Genomic DNA, 21,270 nt, shown 5'->3' on the forward strand with positions numbered 1-21,270 from the left:
ATAAGCCATAGATATAAGCGGATGTCAGCTACCAGAGCGTGCATGACTCCGCCCTGCAGAGTGGGCGTTAGTTTATCATCCAGTGTCCTGCAGAGGAGTCCCCGCCCACCAAAGAGGAGCATGCAGCTGGGAGCGCCTCCAACAATACGCGCATACTCCCGAGTCTTGATTTCTAAGGCAAAGTGTTGTATTAAAACGTTATGCTTTGCTCTTTATAGAAATATATGATATCAAGACAACCCCCTAAACAGGTTGAAACAAGTGTGCTGTCGCAGCGCAACGGAAAGACGCTCTGCTACTACGTTTTTCTGAGGAAAATCAATAAAAGCAGTTCGTAAGACAGTACAACGTAACAAGTACCCCTCAATGCAGTGCGCAATGCCTCAATGTGGCCGTACCATGGATGTATAATAAGAAGGCCGTACACATCATGCGGCTGTGTCCTTCTTTTGAAAGTATTTAAACTTTTGGGACGCAGCAGCCAGCAACACTTGTCATGTGACGAGGAACAACCAATCACAGCCGGCACATATCCACCCTGCTTCCGTAAACATACATCTTTGGAAAAACGTTAACCACAGAGCACCGCTACTTAAATTTCACAAGATTAAAAATGTTTCTGGAACAGAGTAGCAGACTGTTATCCTGCAAACAGACAGACATACAGACAAGACAGACGGACATACAGACGGACATACAAACCGACACACAACAGGAACGCAACAACAAATCACCCCAACGAGAGATGGATCATGAGATACCATCAAGGAATATGCAGTTATATCGATAGTGCTAAAACAAAAGCAGTTTCAATCATTTTTTAAAACTTATATCGGTTTCCTGTGACTAACTTCGGGCAGGTTGCTCCTGGGTCCCGCCCCTCTATGACGTATCCTGATCCACCTGTCAGTTGGCACCGAGTCGCACGGTGAGGAGATGAGAGGGATGCATTGAGATGACCGGACAGGACGATGTGGACATACCCGGTGAGATACCTAACTTCTACACATGAATACCTGGCATTTATATTACTCTTCTTTATGAGGCGTGCTTACCTGGCTCTCTGCTCCCGATGCCACACGGTTGACCTCTGCTATTTCTGTCAGGCTGCTACTTAAATAGCTTGAGATTTGACAGCAGGTTAGGACTTAGCCGGGGTTAAGGTAAAGAAGAGTAAGTTAATGTCTAATTTTCCAATCAAAGGCACTTTAAAAATGAATCTTACATTTGTCTTCAGAAACAGGAGCCATCTTTACATTTGGAAAGAGCACTTTTGCTGACAACGTGCCTAGTACATTCTGGTTGAAGAATGACCTGCCTGTGCACATCTCCTGTGGCTGGGAGCACACTGCTGTCACCACAGGTGCATACAACCTTTGCACGTTTTATTTATTAATATTTACTATGTGTAGTGGGTTTTCTGTATAGCCTGATTGAACAACTCTTATTCCTGCAGAAAATGGCAGGCTGCTCATGTTTGGTGGTAATACTTGGGGCCAACTGGGGATTGGATCTAAACCTGCTGCCAGCAAACCTGCCTTTGTGAAAGGTGAGTTACTTTAAAATTAAACTGTGAATTTTGATTATGCTTTTAAATGGACATTATGCCAATTGCCAATCCTTTTATCGCTTGACTTTTCCCTGTGTTTTTTACATCTGTTGTAATTTATTGTCTTTTATTGTGATTGTAATAATGTGTTTTTATTACATGTACTGTACAGCACTTTGGCTCGACCAAAAATCGCTTTTAAATATGCTTTATAAATAAAACTTGATTTGATTTGATCAAATGTCAGGGAAACAGTGAAAAAGCCCAACTTTAAAATCAATATTTTTTTCCAAAGTTATGAAAACATTGACACAAACATTGTACCATATAATTCTGAGGTACTTGGCAGTATACAGTCATTTCAACAAGCTCTACCTTTACCAGCTTCAACATTAAAGTTAATACATTAATGAAGTCATTAACGTTGGTGCTTAAAGTATATTTGTATGTTAAAAATAATTGTACATTTTTAATGCAAGACTTTCGCTGCTCAAGAGTATTTCTACAATGTGTTATTGCTACTTTTGCTTAAATAAAAGATCTGAGTTCTTCTTCCACCTTATTATTTTGACCAACATACCAAAACCCAAAGATGTCCCGTTTTTTGATCACATTAGATAAGGAAGAACATAAATCCCTCACAATTTTAGAAACTGAAACCAAATAATTACTTGTGCAAAGGAATATATAATCAAACTTACTTGCTATTAATGGATTTAAATCGACTAAACTATCAAGCAACTTGTTGTCTTAGCCCTCATTTAAACATAGACTGAGGAGCATTCTTTGTGGTATTTCAGTACAATTGTGCTTTTTTCCTTTTCAGCCTTAAAGTCTGAGAAGGTGAAGCTTGTGGCTTGTGGGAGGGATCACACAATCGTCTCCACATGTAAGATGATACTTAAACAATATCAGAATGTTTCCTTGAAGTGTGAGTTTGGGTCTTTTGAGGTGGGGTTGAATGAAGTTCCACAGCGTATAAGTTGCCTGTCAAAAACTACGGCAACTTAAATTTAAAAAACGGTCTATATATATATTAAACTTAAATTCATGTTGTAGGTGGGCCTTCTCTTTATGTTTTGTCTTTGTCTATTACTACAGTGTGTTTCTGCATACTCAGGGCTTGTAATACTTTAGCTAGGAATAGATTCCTCACACACACACACACACACACGCACGCACGCACGCACGCACGCACGCACGCACGCACGCATGCACGCACGCACGCACGCACGCGCGCACACACACACACACACACACACACACACACACACACACACACACACACACACACACACACACACCTCTTCAAAACATCCAACGTGTTCCTTTGAACATGTTCTCAGTTTTGTAATTTAACTTTTTAGGGCAGGGCAGTGTTTACAGTGCTGGCAGAAACCAAGAGGGGCAGCTCGGTTTGGGTCACCACGACAACACTTCATCCTTCCTCCTGCTGCAACCCTTCTGCGGCTATGCACCAATCAAAAAACTTTCTTCTGGATGCAATACCTCAGCTGCCTTAACAGGTTCAAACAGTGACTAATAATAATGTAAGAATTGTTTCCGTAGTAAAATGTACTCATAATAGTGTGCCTCCCTGTGTTTGTGTTTCTAGAGGATGGGAGGCTGTTCATGTGGGGAGACAACTCTCAGGGTCAGATTGGTTTGGGGGATGAGGGTTTTTCAGCAGAACCCAGAGAGGTGGGTGTTGGTGAGGCGGTGATCTGGGTCTCCTGTGGGTGCCACCACTCAGCATTTGTCACAGGTACAGCACAGTCCAACCAAACACACCAAAAGACACCGCCCACCCAGTTTGAGTGTCTATTTAAACAACAATATTGTGTTGGTTTTGTTCTTCTAGCGGACGGAGATCTCTTCACGTTTGGCGAGAGCGCGAATGGAAGGCTTGGTCTCCAGGGGGAGCAGCTGGCCAATCACAGAGTCCCTCAGCGGGTGCAAGGGATTGTGGGTCATGTCACGCAGGTTTCTTGTGGAGGCGAGCACACCGTGGCACTCACAGGTAGAAGAACAGATAAGAGACATTTATACTGACACCTTTCTCGAGGACACACTTGACTGTTGTGTTATAGATATATTACAAATTCAAACATTTCCCGTCCTAGCCGTCCTAGGTTAATCGGTGGTGGAAGACGTTTTAAGATCCTTTACTTAGGTGAAAGTCCTGCACTTAGTTAAGTTTTACTCAAGTAAAAGTACATTATCAGTTAATTGTAACTAAACAACAACAAGTACTCCTTATGCAGACAGACCATTTCATTAATTTATATATATATATGGTATGTATTAACATGTAAGCAACACTTTGACGTTAGCGACTCAAGGTGAAACTGATTTTTTTTTTTTTATTAAATGAACAAATCTTTACATTTGAACAAATCTCTAGTGTAGTCTAATTAGACCTGTTTCCAACTTGAATATTTAAGAAAAGATTGTAAAAATCATGGAGGACGACAAGATAAATATGACCTGCTTTAGTTTCAAGAAAAAAGTCACCTTATTCTAGATTGTAGTTGACTTCTATTAAAACTAGCTTGAACTAAATACCCCAAGCAATCAAACATGTAGCGAGGTAAACAAATTTGTTTTTCTCTTTGAAATGTAAATGATCATGCTCAGTAAATGTACATGCTTTCCACTCCTGCGGTTTATATAATTGGTTTGTTTCATTGTGCCTGTGTTGCTTTGCCAGAGGAGAACGTGTACACGTTTGGCCGAGGTCAGTACGGTCAACTGGGCCACGGGACATTTCTGTTTGAAGTCGATTTGCCAAAACCACTGGAGCACTTTTCTAACAGTAGTATCAAACATGTCGCCTGTGGAGAAAACCACACCGCTGTGATCACAAGTAAGCAATCTCTAAAGCTCATTCTGCTCATTATGATACAGCCTGGCAACCTTTCATCATTGAAATGTCCAGCAATTGAATGAAACTTTATCTAATGCAATTGTCCTCCTCCTCCAAAGGCAGCGGGCTTCTCTACACGTTTGGTAACTGTCGTCATGGGAAACTGGGTTTAGGGCAGGAGAACTTTATCAACCACTTCAGCCCGGCCCTCTGCACACGTTTCCTAAAGTACAATGTTCTAATAGTAAGTGAATATTGAGCAACATCTCAGGATGGTTATGTCATCCATACCCGAAACACTTTTGGCTTAAAAACCCCTGTATATGTGCAGTTTACCAATCTTTACCCCATGCTTCTGAATATTGAGAGGACATACACAACACACTTGATAAACTTTCCTGTGTTTTCTCTGGTTTAGGTGTCCTGCGGTGGAAACCACATGCTGGTAACTGCAGCCCCCAGACCACCAGAGAGTCAAAAAGTGTTGCCAAAGGAGGATGTGACAATCACAGATACCTTTTTGGAGCCAAATTATCGAGAACTCCTGCTGCTGGACACTTTGATTGATCCTAATTTAATCGTCCCACTCTCAGCGATCGCTGCTCGAGCCCGCCACAGACAAAAAGTGAGAACCTGCCCCATGGTATTTATTTTCCAGGCGAGATCAAGTTCTCACACTTTTTTAGACACCTAAACGATTCAGCACCATCACACCTGTAGCAAACTTCTTACCTAGATATGTGATATTATAATAAATCATTCTAAGCAATACAACTGTTTTTCCATTACAATTTACTTTACTACTATAACCTATTCAATAATGAAATGGGTATTATGATGCAAAAATATTTTTAGAGTAGAACATTTTGTTATCTTAGTTTTAGATGATTGTAATGACAATCTAACTCCAGTAGGGGGGAGTGTTACACTAAGCTGTAGCTCTGCCGCAGTGCCACTTCCTAACTGGTTGGGGGAGCTCCATAGATGTGGTTCAAATTTTTAACTCACTGATGTTTTTGGTTGTTTTTTCCTCTCCTTTTTCAGGGAATCTCTGAGGAGATGTTTCACAACCTCCCACGTCTAAATTCTGGTTTCCTCAACACCTCCTGGCAAACATCCAGAAATATTCCAACCCTCAAAACACTCTCAAAGGACTTTACTACCCCTACATCATCCCCTAAACCACAATCAGAAGTGACACTAAGCCCCCCACTCTCCCCCAGATCTCCAGTGATCTCATCTCAACCATCGAGCCCACATTCTCAGTCATCAAACACCTCTCAGAACAAATCCTCTGCTTTCTATAGGTCTACATCCGAGTGGCCTTCTCCCATACTATCACCAGAGTATTTAAATAATCATGACACATCAATATCTCCTAAAAGTACGCCAGAACAAAGTCTGTATAAAGAGGCAACCACTGAAAAAGCCTTAATTGAAGAATCTCCTTTAGCACCTAAAGAGCCCTGCAGCCCCAACAGACCCTCCAGTGATGTTTCCAATCAACTTCTCAGTGAGGAAGAAGAGCAACCTGCCTCGCAATCAACAGGTAATAATAAGCTATAGTTTTATCACATGTCTGTTTAGGTATAGATACTCTAGTATGCAGCTGTTTATTAACCAAGTCACTGTCTGTTTGTTTTCAGAGGGAGAAACTATGCAGAGGCAAATGACCATAGAAGATGTGGAGGAGGATCTGTCTGAGGAAGGATCTCACTCTGACATTTGGCCAAATATGGTAAGAAAACTCTGTTGACTTTGATTAAGAGTCAAGAAATAAAATTATAATGTCCACAGAGTCATAAACGGAGAGTCAGTGGAACGTTTTTCTCCTCTTCAAGCTTCTTGGTTGTGGTCTAGATTATGTGCACTCCAGGGCAGGAAGCAGCGATGTTGAACACTCACTGACTTTTCCAGGAAATGTGCATAGCTCAACTGTGTGTGTGTGTGTGTGTGTGTGTGTGTGTGTGTGTGTGTGTGTGTGTGTGTGTGTGTGTGTGTGTGTGTGTGTGTGTGTGTGTGTGTGTGTGTGTGTGTGTGTGTGTGTGTGTGTGTGTGTGTGTGTGTGTGTGTGTGTGTGTGTGTGTGTGTGTGTGTGTGTGTGTGTGTCAATAATGTGTAATAGATCTCCTCAAAGCAGATTCAGAGATTAGGATTGCTTCTGCCAATACACAATTGTGTGTTGTTCAGAGCAACAAATACACACACATACAAACTCTCACACACATGCACACACATGTACATGATGCATTGAAAACTTTGGCAGGAATCTTGCCACATCATATCAGTTATTCCACAGCCAGAGATGAAGCAAGCTGTGAAAGAGTCTCCAGCGTTGTTGTGTAATTTAGAACAACACGCAGCGATCACTATCCCAATTCTGTCCAGCTGTAATGATAAGTGTGTCTGCAAGTGCATTCATGTGCAGTGGTGGAAGGAGAATACATGGCCTTTTATTTAAGACAAACTACCAATTAAAATACTTATATACATTATAAGTGTAACTCATGCATTCAAAATCTGACACAGGTTTTATCAGCAAAGCTTACTAAATGGGTTTTATTTAATATAGATTGAGATACAAGTTGAAACAAGTTAATTGGCAAAAAATTCATTTAAAAAAATGTCTTCTGGCTTTTCTAAATGAGACTTTAAGGACTAGGTTAAGGACTTAGAAGCTAACTGAATAAGCAATTGTGTGCAATGAAATATGCAACATTTACAAACTGTTCACATGTTTTAAAAGTAAACTTCTAGAATCCAAATATTAATTGTGTGTCAAAAATCTGAAGTGAAGCGAGTATAATATGACTATCTCTAAAGTAAAGTATACGCCACAAGTTATTGAACATGCATTTTAAAGTCTGCTATGAAGTTGAATACATGAACATTTGTACATCACACCCGACTGACCCCAGAAAAACCACTGTCTCTTTTTATAGTTCCTTTGGAAAAATAAGGATTCCTCTCATCTTCTCTCAACCATCACCATGGTTTCCTTTACCTCCTACCACATATGTATTTACACCAAGTGACAGATGTAATAATGAGTCATTGACATAATGTGTTCCCCTTTATGACTATTCTGCAAAGAAAACCCATCATTTTCCTTGTGCTTTAACAAAAATGCTGATTTATATTGGTAATTATTTCAGAAGATTTTAACAAATGGCATCCACAAATACTGTAACATATAGTCTCCAAACAAATGCTTATAGTCTTTTTAGCTTGAGGTACTGAAGTCTGTCTTTGAACAAGAAATTGCTTCCTCAAACTAGAGCGGACATGCTTTTGGCAGTAAAAGACACGAAACATAAAATGCCAAAACTACGCATGCAGAAACCTTGATTGCAGGTCTGCTGCTGCACGTTCCATTTTTATATATGACCTTTTCTGTCAGCTTTATTTGTATTCACATCTGACTGAATCCCTCTCTCTATGATTTATTATAGGACAAGAAGAAAGGCAGGCCTCCTATAGGAACTACGGAAGAGGCAGAGTTGTTTGCCGAACAGTTCAATGGGGAGGCAGAACAAGATTCTCCTAAGGCTTCAGCCACAGAGCGCCTGAAGGGCTCTTTAAAGAAAGAAGTGACTCCACCAAGGAGTCTAAAAAACACACCCAAAAAATTCTCATCTAAAGGCAAAGAGAACATTACAAAGCAGACCATTAAAATAAAAAGTCATGAAGCTCAAAATCAATCTTCCCATTTTAAATCAAAAAAACTATCATCACCGAGTCCAAAAACTCCAAAATCTGTCCGAAACACACTCACTGAAGCCCCGCAGAGAACGACTGAAGGGACGGCAGATGAAAGAAAACATAGAAATGGGAAAGAAAGTATAATAAACAAAGAGGATATGAAAGAAGAAGTGTTTAATGTAACAGAGGGAAAGGACATCGCGAGCATATCTATCCAAAGTGAAAGTTTGTCATCCGTAGAAAAACATGAAGAAATTCAGAGAGAAACCACTGAGGTAAGACCTTTTGGAGAAGAGACGCAACAGGAGACACGACGATTAAAAACAACTCCATCAAGAGATTCGCTCAAGGTTAAGTCCGCCCTTGGAAAAGGTCAAAACAAAGGACCTGGTGTAAAATCACTACCAGGGAAAATACAAGATAAAAGTGCAGGAATTACGCCCGTTAAAGGCAAAGGAAAAGTTGTGAAAGATGAGTTAAACAAAGCTCAAAAGATGAATAGTACAACTGCAGGTAAGCAGAAGACACCCGAAGGTGACAGTGCTAAAGTAAAAGACAAAAAGATGGCAAAAGAAACTCAAATAAAGGCAAAACCAAGAGCAGAAGAAGACAGAGTTAAAGCTGACTCTGAAGGTAATAAGAAGGCAAAGCCCAGAAGTAAGCAGACTGAAGCATCCAGCCCGCTGTTATCACAGCAGGATGCATCTGCTGAAGTGCTATGTAGCCCTATTTCCTCACAAAGCACTCGGAGAACAGAGGTCGTCTCTGTCTGTGGAGCCAAGTCCCTGCAGGGCCCTGGACCTGCTGATAGAGACCTGCTTGCTGCTGGGTCACACAGAGAGGACACTCAGAGCCTCACTGAAGAAAAGCCCAAGTGGGGGGAAGTCATCAGTACCGCAGCCTCTCTTCTCCCTGCTGTTGGAATAGCAGGTGCAGCTATGGGGGTCCTTAGTGAGGCGGGGACAAGAGAACAGGGCTTCCAGTCTGACTCTACACCCCCCAAAACACCCAGCCGAGTCAAGCAATTCACAAAGCAGAGCGCCGTTATGCAACCTTCCTTTTCCACAACATTGTCAGATTCTTCTTCAAATGCACAAGCAGAAAGCTCAAAGAAAGATGTTGAGGTTAATAAGGATGAAGTTCAGGATGAAGACAGTAACGACACGTTTCAGGAGGTGGAGAGAAATGACGTGGAATGTTCACAAACTGAGGGGAAGAACAGAAGGGGCGCAGAAGAGGAAACTTTCCAGCAAGAACATGAAGAAGACGAGGAAACCTACAAGGATCACGTGAGAGAAGACGGTGCAGGTGAGGGAAAAGGGAAAGATAAGGAGAGTGGAAGTGAGGTGGGGAACAACAAAGCGGAGGAGGAGGAGGAGGAGGGGAGAAGTAAAACAAGTGAGATTGTTTCTGTGGAGGATGAGGAAAAACAAGAGAATGAAACTGCAGAGGAAGATGGTGAGGAGGAAACAGCCACCAGCATCGAGGAAGAGGAGGAAGGAAGTGAGAAAAGTGAGGTCAAAGAAGAGGAGGAGGAAGAGGAAGAAGAAGGAAGTGAGGAAGCAGGTGGAGAAGGGAGTGAGTTTGAGGAAAGTGTGGCCTCAGAGGAGGAGGGAAGTGAGGAGGAAGAAAGTGAGGTGAGTGAGGATGAAGAAGAACGTCGTGAAGAGTCAGGAAGCAGCGAGAGCAGGGAGGAGGACACTTCAGCATCTGTCTCGGAAGAAGAAGAAAACAAGGTTGAGGAGGAGGAGGAGGAGGAGGAGGAGGAGAAGGAGGAGGAGGAGGAGGAGGAGGAGGAGGAGGAAGAGGAAGAAACTGAAGATCAAAAAGATTCGAGCGAAAGTGAGAAGCAGGATGATGCCAGTGTTCAGGATGAGGAGGAAGAGAGTAAGGAGGAGGAGGAGGAGGAAGAGGAGGAGGAAGAGAGTAAGGAGGAGGAGGAAGAGAGTAAGGAGGAGGAGGAAGAAGAAACTGAAGATCAAAAAGATTCGAGCGAAAGTGAGAAGCAGGATGATGCCAGTGTTCAGGAGGAAGAGGAAGATGAGGAGGAAGAAGAGAGTAAGGGGGAGGAAGAGAGTAAGGGGGAGGAGGAAGAGGATGAGGAGGAAGAGGATGAGGAGGAAGAGAGTAAGGAGGAGGAGGAAGAAGAGAGTAAGGGGGAGGAAGAGAGTAAGGGGGAAGAGGATGAGGAGGAAGAGGAGGAGGAAGAGAGTAAGGGGGAAGAGGAGGAGGAGGAAGAGGAGGAGGAAGAAGAGAGTAAGGGGGAGGAGGAAAAGGATGAGGAAGAAGAGAGAAAGGAGGAAGAGGATGAGGAAGAAGAGAGTAAGGGGGAGGAGGAAGAGGAGGAGGAAGAAGATAGTAAGGGGGAGGAGGAAGAGGATGAGGAGGAAGAGGAGGAGAAAGAGAGCAAGGGGGAGGAGGAAGAAGAGGAGGAAGAGGAGGAGGAAGAAGAGAAAAAGGGGGAGGAGGAAGAGGATGGGGAAGAGAGTAAGGGGGAGGAGGAAGAGGATGAGGAGGAAGAGGAGGAGGAAGAGAGCAAGGGGGAGGAGGATGAGGAAGAAGAGGAGGAAGAGGAGGAGGAAGAAGAGAGAAAGGGGGAGGAGGAAGAGGATGAGGAAGAGAGTAAGGGGGAGGAGGAAGAGGATGAGGAAGAAGAGAGTAAGGAGGAGGAGGAAGAGGATGAGGAGGAAGAGAGCAAGGGGGAGGAGGATGAGGAAGAAGAGGAGGAAGAGGAGGAGGAAGAAGAGAGAAAGGGGGAGGAGGAAGAGGATGAGGAAGAGAGTAAGGGGGAGGAGGAAGAGGATGAGGAAGAAGAGAGTAAGGAGGAGGAGGAGGAAGAAGATGAGGAGGAAGAAGAGAGTAAGGAGGAGGAGGAAGAGGATGAGGAGGAAGAAGAGAGTAAGGAGGAGGAGGATGAGGAAGAGAGTAAGGGGGAGGAGGAAGAGGATGAGGAGGAAGAAGAGAGTAAGGAGGAGGAGGAAGAGGATGAGGAGGAAGAAGAGAGTAAGGAGGAGGAGGAAGAAGATGAGGAGGAGGAAGAAGAGAGTAAGGGGGAGGAGGAAGAGGATGAGGAAGAAGAGGAGGAGGAAGAAGAGAGGAAGGATGAGGAAGAGAGTAAGGGGGAGGAGGAAGAGGAGGAGGAAGAGAGTAAGGAGGAGGAGGAGGAAGAAGAGGAGGAGGAGGAGGAAGAGAGTAAGGAGGAGGTTACAGAGGATGAGGAAGAGGAGGAGGAAGAGGATGACAAAGACATTGACTCTGATGGAAATGAAGAGGAGGAGAGTGAGGGAAAAGGAAAGGCTTCTAATGTCAAACGTAGTGAAATTCCAGCTAGCGAGGAGGAAGAGGAAGAAGGAGAGGAAGAGGAAGAGGAAGAAGGAGATGAGGAGGAAGAGGAGGAACAAGTCAAAGCATCAACAACAAAGAGCAAACTGAAGTTGCCTCCTGACAGGAAAGATAAACAACAGATAGAAACTCCCAAAGCAGCACCGAGGAAGAGGAAGATGAGCGCTGCAGGGGAGAGGAAGTGAGCAGCAGCTCGATGCTGAGGTTCTGCCTCTGCATCGAGCTGCTCACGTGAGTCCAGCGCTGTCAATGCTTTTTGTATTCTTTCTATCGTCTCCCATTAAAGAAAAAACCCAGCAATGCATCAGTCTGTGTCTTATACTTAATCACTTACTGTCTGCGATATTCATTTATCTTTCAAATGTGGCAAAAATAGATTGCCTTTTTCATTTTTACCACAGTTTAGGAGTGAGTATCGACGGCAGCATGTGTTGCATCTCTTGCATGTTACTAAAACTAAACTACAATGCCCACGTACATGATATAAAGGAACCCACAGTAACAGTGAGAGTGAACCCTTATGTTTTGTAGTAGAAAGTTGAATTGCTCTTCAGTAATGGCCTCACAATGGACCGTTTTTAACAATATTTGTGATCAATACCAAACTACACTAAAGGCTACATTTATAATGACAAAGCACATTGTCCTTGGCTAGAAATCAAAGTTTTTAAATGCCGAAACCTTAAAAGAATTCAAAAATATACTCCAAGAAAACACCAGATAAGTGCAAGTGTGGTTGTGTAAACAATAGTCAAAGAAAACAAAAGCCAGAGACAATCGTAATGCGAGATCATCGACCGTAACACCACATCAAAGTGTCCAATCCTCCAGATCCAGGTGAGCAAAGATGGAGTCACTGTTTCTTCACCTGACCCCTGATTAATGTCTAATTGTGGGCTGAGCCTCCTCTCTATAATTACAGCTCAGGAGATCCTCTCAGTCACTTTATCACCACACACAACACGCCTTCCCTTCCTGTTCCCTTCAGTCAAAGAGCTCTTCATGTGTGGACTCGCCCCCTCGCACTCTGCTCAGGGTCAACAACCTAACATCAGCTTTCATCGACCCCTGCAGTGTCTTTGTTATTAACAGAATAATAATCAGGTAGACTGCTATGCAAATGTCAAGACAGGATTGATTTCATTAATGTAACTTCAAAACATTTCATTTGAATAGCGTATGACGGAAACAACATGCAGGGATCCAACTTTGAGATCCAAAACACTGTTTACTGGACCATACTGTGTGTTTTCATGTTGTTCATGTACGTTTGCTCAAAATATGAATAACAGAAACAATTATTTTATACCAAAATCACATCCTGGTCAAACGTTGATTTAATTTCCTCTTGATAAGAAACAGTTAAACTACATGACCCCTTAGAAAATAGCCCTTTTTGTAGGCTAATATTAATTTTATGATTTTCTTCTATACAGCTAATTACTTCATGACTCTTAAATGTATTCATCTTGAGACATCGGTATGAGGCCTCGGCCCCTCAGTCTGGTCACCCCTAGTTTAATCTACAACATTGCAAAGTATCTTATAAACAGTTTGTGCAGATGCTGCAGTAAAGTACTGTAAATAAACTTGAGTGTATCGAAGCAGTGTAACTAAAGCAAAAGTACACTACATACTTGTGACATACATGCACTTAAGTATTTCCATTCTGTTATTTAGCATAATAAACATTACTAATCAATTATTGTACTGTTGTAACAATACTGGGCTACACTTGTTGGAGTATCTAAGTTGGCTCCACATTGCCAAACTGTAAAATGAAATGTTCTTATACATTTGTTATGAAGAAAAACAAAATAATATATAATTAAATAATACAACACGTAATTATATATACTCCATACTGATAAACCCTGATTTCACAGGCTACTTTTAGTGCATTTTCCTGATTAAACTTCCTTACTGTTTAAACATTTTAAATTAAGTGAACATGGTGTTTCTATTTTTACTTAAATGAGGGGTCTGAGTAGCTTTCTTCTTCCACAACCGAGAAGTAGCCCAACTACTAAGCACCTCAAATTGTAGGCTCCTTATGTAACTAGTAGCTGTGGCCTAAATGGTGTCTACTGCTGAGTAGAGGGTTTACAAATGAAAACTGGGGTTGATTTGCATGATTTTCTCTTGCGGTGATACTCGGGTGGATGTCACAGTTTACCCACAGGGGCTGGCGCAGCCTCTCTGGCCCGCCTCATGCCGTTATCCTGGCCTGGCTGTTTGGTGAATCCTCCCTTGTTTCTGGAGCGAGAGGCGGGCCTTTGGGAGGCAGGAATGCGCTGGAAGTCTTCCTGCTCTCCCTCCTCACATGCTGAAGACTCCCGCTCCTCGACATGGACATGTGGCCGCTGGTGCTCCTGTTCGTGCAGCTCTGCCTCTGCTCCGGGTATGAAGGTAAGGAACCGACAAAGGCCCTCATTCACCCCCTGGACAGTATTAACACTGCTGGGGTGTCAAACCGTTTTTGTATTATATCTCACTTATTTTACATTAAACTGGTTGTGTTGGTATTGTTTTTATGACACGTGTTTGCATGCATGTGAGGCTTCTTATCCTACAGCTGGTTTTTGGTGAACTGCGTTTGTGTTTACGTGGAGGGGGAGGACAGCGGGGGGGGGGGGGGGGGGGTTGGGGGGAGTGCAGTGTGCATCTGGGGGACGTTTCTTTGCACAGAGCTCAGTCTGTGCCTGTGGCAGGCTGCTAATGAAAGCCCTGCAACTGTAGTGTAAGTGCTATGTCAATCTTGCCCTTTACTTATACTTTCACAAGAGCTACCTATTCATCGCCTCTTTGGTTTAATCTTATATCAAAGAGAACCACATCTTTAAAATGTTCAAAGTATGTTACTGAAAGAGGTGGGAAGTAACTAAGTACATATACTCAAGTACAGTAGGCTACTTAAGTACAATTTTGAGATGTTTGTACTTTACTTGAGTAGTTCCATGTTATGCCACTTTGTAATTCTGCTTTACTACAATTCAAGGGTCAATGGTGTACTTGTACTCCACCACATTCATTTAATACATGCAGTTACTTTACAGATCTGTATAAATGATGTAAAATATAATCAACACTTAAATTAGACTTTAGTTACACCTGGTGTAAATTAACATGGTACCCTGCAGTATACAGAGTCATTGAAACTAGCTGCACCTTGCATCAATAATTATAATCGGACTGTTGGTTGGATAGAAAAAGACAAGACATATTATTATGTTACCTAAGATTAATTGGGATAGGCATTTTCTAAATGTTCTCCTCTTTTATAGAATCATTAATAAAGTACTAGTTGAAAAATAACTGTTGCAGCCCTACAGTGAAGAATAGCATCCAATGTAAGAAAACATTCACCAGATAAACAGAGCCCAACAAGAGCTGGCCAGTAGCCCGCAGTGAGGAGCTGAACTGACCTCAAAGCTTGTGTGTGTGTGTGTGTGTGTGTGTGTGTGTGTGTGTGTGTGTGTGTGTGTGTGTGTGTGTGTGTGTGTGTGTGTGTGTGTGTGTGTGTGTGTGTGTGTGTGTGTGTGTGTGTGTGTGTGTGTGTGTGTGTGTGTGTGTGTGTGTGTGTGTGTGTGTGTGTGTGTGTGTGTGTGTGTGTGTGTGTGTGTGTGTGTGTGTGTGTGTGTGGTCACAGTGGTGATGTGCCTGTAGATGGTTTGAGAGTGTCTCACTGCTGTATGATCATCATGCAGGCTGAAACATGAACACATGCTGCAGAGCAGATTTACACTGACACACTAAAAACTGCCTGTAGCTGTCAGTAAGGACTCTGATCTGGTATGTACTTGTGTTAGGGTAAGTGTGTTTATGAGGAGTTTATTTTACAGTGGTGTGTTTGTTTGTTTGTTCTAGTGGTCAATTACCCAAATGACTTGTTCAGCATGCCTTGAAAATTGGGTGGCAGTGCACAAGAATAACTACTTTTGGGTTCTCTTTTAACAATGGAAATATTTTGCCTGAGTTCTACTTTGCTTCTTACACTTAATCTTCCTCTACAGCGAGTATACTTGAAAGCCTGATCACATTTTCCATGAGGATTCTTGTGCTGATGTGAGTTAGGGGCAGATAAATCCTCCACACACAGGGAGCCCCTTGAGGAAATGCCTGCAGGCACCATCACTCTGGAGAACAGTCACTGTGAGTGTTCAGTTGTGTCTCTGCCAGGAGATGAGAAACACTTCACAACAACGTAAATCCTTAATAGTCACAAAGAAAAAACAAATAAAACAAATCAGAAATTAACTGTAAATCAATGAAAAGCAAAGTGGGTATTTACCGCTCTGAAGTGCATTCAAAAACACTTATTATTGTTATATAGAGGACTGCAGTGCACTCAGTACAACAGTAAAGTAAAAGCTTGTTTTACTTTAAACTGTAAGAAGATGAGAACACAACATGAACACATTGTCACAGTATATGAAGTTTATATGGCGAACAGTTATCAAACAGTGCCTTTTTAACATCAATCACACATACAGCAACATATGTATCTGGGGTGTGATGAATTTAAGTCCAATATTCATCCTCCTCTGAGCTCTGTGTTCAGTATCCCCCAACTCCAGAGCGAACATTTGTAGCTGCTAAATGCTACACCGTTTCACCACAGACCTTTTAGCTGAAAAGAGCTGCCTTATTTTGGAAATGACGCTGGTGCGAGAGTGTGTGGGCTTTGAGTTAAAAGACAACACCATCATTTACAGTCGATTCATCTTCCTGAGCGATCCCTTTCACATAAAACATAGTCATTTAATCAATCGATTTAAAAGTGCAGCTTTCAGTCCAGACAGATAAATGCCACATTCACAAATCACCACCATAATGAGTTTCTAATCTGAAAACTGAACACTTTTATAGATTCATAATTTCAAATTAACCCTGCTAACAACCTAGATGCAATAATAATACAGTAAGATCCAGTGAGCTATGGGTTCATCACTATAACTAGCAACTTCGGTCCCTCATTGCAAAGTGTTATTGGAGTTAAAACCAGCATCAGTTTGAACCTCAGGGCCAGAAATTGATGATGTGATTAAAGAACCAGCAGCAGAAATGTTGGTTCACAGATTTAATTGGACAGAAATCATTAGTGCACTAAGAGGAGTTACATAACCCTGTTATACTGCTGTGTTGAATTGAGCGATAAAGAAATGACATTTATTGTTTGCTCTCTTCTGCTCCGATTGCCTTTAGCTATTCTTCAAGAGGAGATGAGCATCCATATAATGACAGTTTATATTACAGGCCTGCAGAGAAAGACTAATTGGAATATCGCGCTCTGTAATTTAAAGGTTCATTCACTCCCAGAAGCTTCAACGCTTCCTGCACTATTAACATTTTGACATCTTTCTCGCTAAGATCTCATTTGAAGTAGATGAGCAGGAATATGAAATCACTGCCGATCCCACTTCAGCCTTCAGACGAGTCTCGTATCATATTTTCTTTTCTTCGGTTTGTTTGAAACTGGAGTGCTTTTACGAACAAAGACCAAGCCAAACCGAGTCAATTTAATCTAAATTGAGATGCAAAGCTGAAATGCAGTTTCAGGCCCGGATATTCAGTCCAACCTGCGTCACCTGTTGGCAAGAAAGTAACTGCAGCTCTTTTTACAAAATGCTGGCAAACACATTAAGGATGTATCAAGGAAAAGTGGATACGTCTTTAGTTCTGCCTTGCTTGTTATTGTTCACATGTTTCCTGTTCAGGAGTGAAATAACTGTTGTTAATAGTTGGCCTGGATGTGCCCATGGAGGCTGGTGTGGCACAGTGATGTACGATGTTATTATTTTAAGATATGTATAATGTAGTTTGGGGCCGTTTCTTACCCTGTTAGAGTGGTATTGATTACAGGCTCCTCTGCTTAAAGGGAATATCATTCATCATGTATTTCACATCAAACCTGATCTTTTTTATATCAGATCTAATGCTCCTGCTCTAGGATTAGGACTTCCCTCTATGCATTCAAGTACTGGATTTGAGTGAACTGAAATTAAATAACAGGAAAGACTAGCAGTTCTTAATGGACATTATAGATAATATATCCTACCAGAGAAAGCATCTTATCATCTTACTGCATAAAGGTGTCTGCAAGTTTGTTGCTATTCTATAGCAGGGGGCTGTTTCTCTGACTATATAAATCGTAATTTTTTTGTGTTTATTATAGCTGTTGACAGGAGTCTATCAAGTTTTATAGTCTGGTTAAGTTACATTTTTATTACGATACATGACTTAGCCCCTAAATACATCAAATGTGTCCAAATCTTAAGCATTATAACTTCCGTCTGAAAAATGTAAGAAGTAAGTCACATTTTTGGTAGCACTTGCCAGCCAATCACAAACAAGGAACTGCTGTCTCTCATGGTGTAAATTCCTGTGTTTTGTTTGCTTGGAATGGCTGTGAGTTGTTACAGAACTGATCAATTTTCTGCTGCATTTGGATTTAAATAATGCTCCCTTTGAAAGGGAGACACACACACACACACACACACACACACACACACACACACACACACACACACACACACACACACACACACACACACACACACACACACACACACACACACACACACACACACACACACACACACACACACACACACACACACACACACACACACACACACACACACACACACACACACACACACACACCTCCCTCCCTCTCCCCATTAGGAAGCAGACACTGAAGTTTTCCCAATAGGCAGCTCAATCTGACTCACTCAGTATGTGGGTTTGCTCGGTACAATTCATGCGGTGTGATCAGACTGCTAAAAACCTCAGAACTTTTGTGTGTGTGTGTATTAGACAACTTGCGGCATTTTGGTCCAGACAGCTTTAATTAAACTGACAGAAAAGCCATGATTGTATAGATATTGTATTGAATGTAAGGACTCTTCAATCACAGTATCGGGTTCAATGGCCAACATGCGGCTGATACATGAAGCTGAAGGAGGCTTGAACACTCGTCCCTTGTGGATCCTGAACAGAGGACACATTCACACCGGGGTTCATAACATCCCAGGGCCAAGGTTGAACACCCTTCCCCCTACATTAACCCCTTCCTCACCTGTGTCCTCTTTCATTTTTTTTTTTACAGCCTCCTGACCCCCTCCCTTATTCCTGCTTTCCTAAAATAATCCCCCCTTGATCACAATTCCTCTCACGTATGTCTTTTACCAATATTGCTGTGCCCTCTTCTCAGCCCCCACTGAGAAATATTTCAGTTCTCCTTGGATGCTTCTGTTTTATTGTTGAAATATATATTCCCTCAGTCTGAATGCTCTGTGCATTCTTACAATGGTAAGTATTATCTATGGCGCTGATTTGGAAGAAAGGTTTCAAAACCAAACAAATAAAGAACAAAGCAAAAACAGCATACTGGATTGAGCAGAATGAAACTTTGTTTTGAACAGATTCCTTTTTTCCAAACCAGTTGGAAAGGATTGGTCTTTTGTGATTTATTCATGTGCATGTAGTCAGTCCAAAAGATCCAGATCCCCCACTGAGTCTGGTTCAGATTAAAAGTTAGGCAACATGTTTAAGCCTGTTCTTGGTGATCAAGGTCAGTCCAGGACAGTGCTTTCAAACATTGCCTAACATCTTGGATGCAGCTCTTTTTGCCGTGTTAGTTGCTTTTCTTCCTTTCTTTCTTCCCCAGGGTCAGGACAATACGCCCATGGAGACGACGAGAACTGGCATTCTCGTAGATATAAAGGTGAATGCATGCTCAGTTTGTCGATACATACAGTACATGTATTCTGAAACGTGACTCCATATCTATTCAGAGACTGCTTATCAAAGTAACTATGGTTTCCTATATTGTCATGCAGACCAACAGAGTTATCCAAGTTCCTCTAGTCAACAGTCAGAATAAAACAGCAGTGAGAGCATCATTATTATTTCAGAGTGAAACTGACTATATCTGCGAGGATCCTTTACAAAACAATTTAAATAAAATCTTTCAGATTGGTAAACACTTTGCACCCAAACCTCCCTCCACAGCTTTGAAAGATCAGAAACAGAAGGTCAGAAGAGAAATAAATAGATTGAGAAAAATGTCAAGAAACACCTCTGACCTTTTAAATTCCCCTACTAGCTGCTAGTAAATCCCACTGTAGCAAAAAGTGTATATATGTTTTCCCCAAATCAGATAGGAGTGGATTCAGAAGGGATGTATTTTGATGATGCACTATTAGAGAATAACAAAACAAATTAGAATTGTATTAAAACTTTTATTTGATTGTGTCTTTTAAGAGGTATAATCAACTCCAGAAAGTTCAGCCAGTTTTGTTACGGCAAAGCAGCTTCCAGTTTATATTCGGGGTCAGTTAGACACGGAACATTATCGTCCAGGCCAAACGAAGCAACCCTTGTGTAAAAGCTCACATTTTATTTTCTCGTACTCCTTGGTTGTGGAGACTTGGCCAACACAAAGAGAGAGAGAGAGAGGCAGCAAGGGGAGGTTTGCTGTGTAATGAATAGGCTACTAAATATTTTTCCAACTGGAAATTAGCCTAAACTATTCTCTCCAACTGTGGGCTTTGTGTGTGTCGGTCTACAGAATGTTTGTCCTGAGCCAGCATGAAATAAACTGCAGATTTGGATTTCACTGTATTGGAATAAGAACCATGCGGCCCCTCAAACTTGGCATGAAACAAGGAATTTATACACACGCATTTTTGAGATGGGAAGGAGAGGAGGAGGAGAAAAGTAAAACTCAAATGCAGTTATCTTATTAAAATATTAGTTTTTAATTTTGGAGAAAAAAACACTTTCTTGATTATAAATTGATGGGAAAATAGATACCACTATCTGTACATAGAATATCTCATAACCATACGTGTTAGCTTAGTTTAACATGGCTGAATATTGAGGGAAACAGCTAGCCTGGCTCTGTCCAAAGGTAACAACATTCATCTCTAAAGGCAAGGCAAGTTTATTTGTGTAGCACAGTTTTAACACAAGGCCATTCAAAGCGCTTTACAAAAAATGAGACTGACTCTGTAAATGACATTTTAAAATGCTTAAAAGCAGTAAGCAGTGGCAAAAAGAAAGGTCTTCGCCCTGGATTCGTTTATAGAGAGTAGTGACATTTGCGGCGGACCTGCTGTTTTCTGCTAATTTGTTCCACATATAGAGCTTTTTAAAAAAAACGCTGCTTCTCCATGTGTAGTTTTGACTCCGCGGACAGAAAGCAGTCCCGTCCCAGAAGACCTGAAAGTTCTGGATGGGTCATAATGTAAGAGGAGATCAGAAATGCTCATTAAACTTTTTTTAACCAGTCATATTTTTGCTGGTAGGTGAATTTTGTTACCTTTACGAACAGCGCCAAGCTTGTTACTGCAGCCTTGTTACTGCAGACTGACCGGCTGCTGCAGGGTGGCTTCAAATAAACTCTACAGATAAAACAATATTACCAGTCCCCATTTTTTGGACAGACCTAATCGATGGAACAAAATCTTTCAGCAATAAAGAACAGTACTTTTAACACACACCGTAATCTCACTCTATCACACTCACTGTTAAACTTAAGTGCTCTCTTCCCATCATTATCTGGATTTTTTACAAGTAAGAATATTGTCTATCTTCATGAGACACTGTTGGACTATGGAGAGTAGCAGATAAGGTAACAAGAAATCCTCCGTATCAGTCTGAACTCAGAGGATGGGAGGGTTTCACATTTTAACGCTTATATAGAAAGGTCTAATGTTTAATAGTCCTCAGGTAAGTGCTTATCATTGAATACTGATACTCTCTCACTCCAAGGCTGTGCCATAAAAAACATATACTGTACTTG

General features: G+C 41.7%; 2 protein-coding genes across 2 annotated transcripts in view; both read left to right on the top strand.

The window, feature by feature from the left end:
• Positions 1-156: 156 nt before the first annotated feature.
• On the top strand, positions 157-11,761 carry LOC307029694 (uncharacterized protein). The gene is made up of 14 exons (XM_079665772.1): positions 157-986; positions 1,238-1,363; positions 1,457-1,549; positions 2,376-2,438; positions 2,917-3,075; positions 3,165-3,314; positions 3,411-3,569; positions 4,260-4,415; positions 4,535-4,659; positions 4,834-5,040; positions 5,460-5,964; positions 6,062-6,153; positions 7,868-10,426; positions 10,832-11,761. Exons 1-14 carry the CDS (start codon positions 956-958, stop codon positions 11,642-11,644), a joined length of 5,238 nt encoding a protein of 1,745 aa, XP_079521898.1. The 5' UTR covers positions 157-955; the 3' UTR covers positions 11,645-11,761.
• A 1,845-nt stretch (positions 11,762-13,606) lies between these two features.
• srpx (sushi-repeat containing protein X-linked) overlaps positions 13,607-21,270 on the top strand; it is a 13,200-nt gene continuing 5,536 nt past the window's right edge. The window contains 4 exon segments of the mRNA XM_079665774.1: positions 13,607-13,772; positions 13,775-13,803; positions 13,805-13,868; positions 19,132-19,188. Of these exon segments, the coding sequence (XP_079521900.1) occupies positions 13,622-13,772; positions 13,775-13,803; positions 13,805-13,868; positions 19,132-19,188 (301 nt within the window). The 5' untranslated portion in view covers positions 13,607-13,621.

This window comes from Notothenia rossii, assembly GCF_949606895.1.
Source record: "Notothenia rossii genome assembly, chromosome: 2".
In the NCBI taxonomy this organism is placed as follows: Eukaryota; Metazoa; Chordata; class Actinopteri; order Perciformes; family Nototheniidae; genus Notothenia; species Notothenia rossii.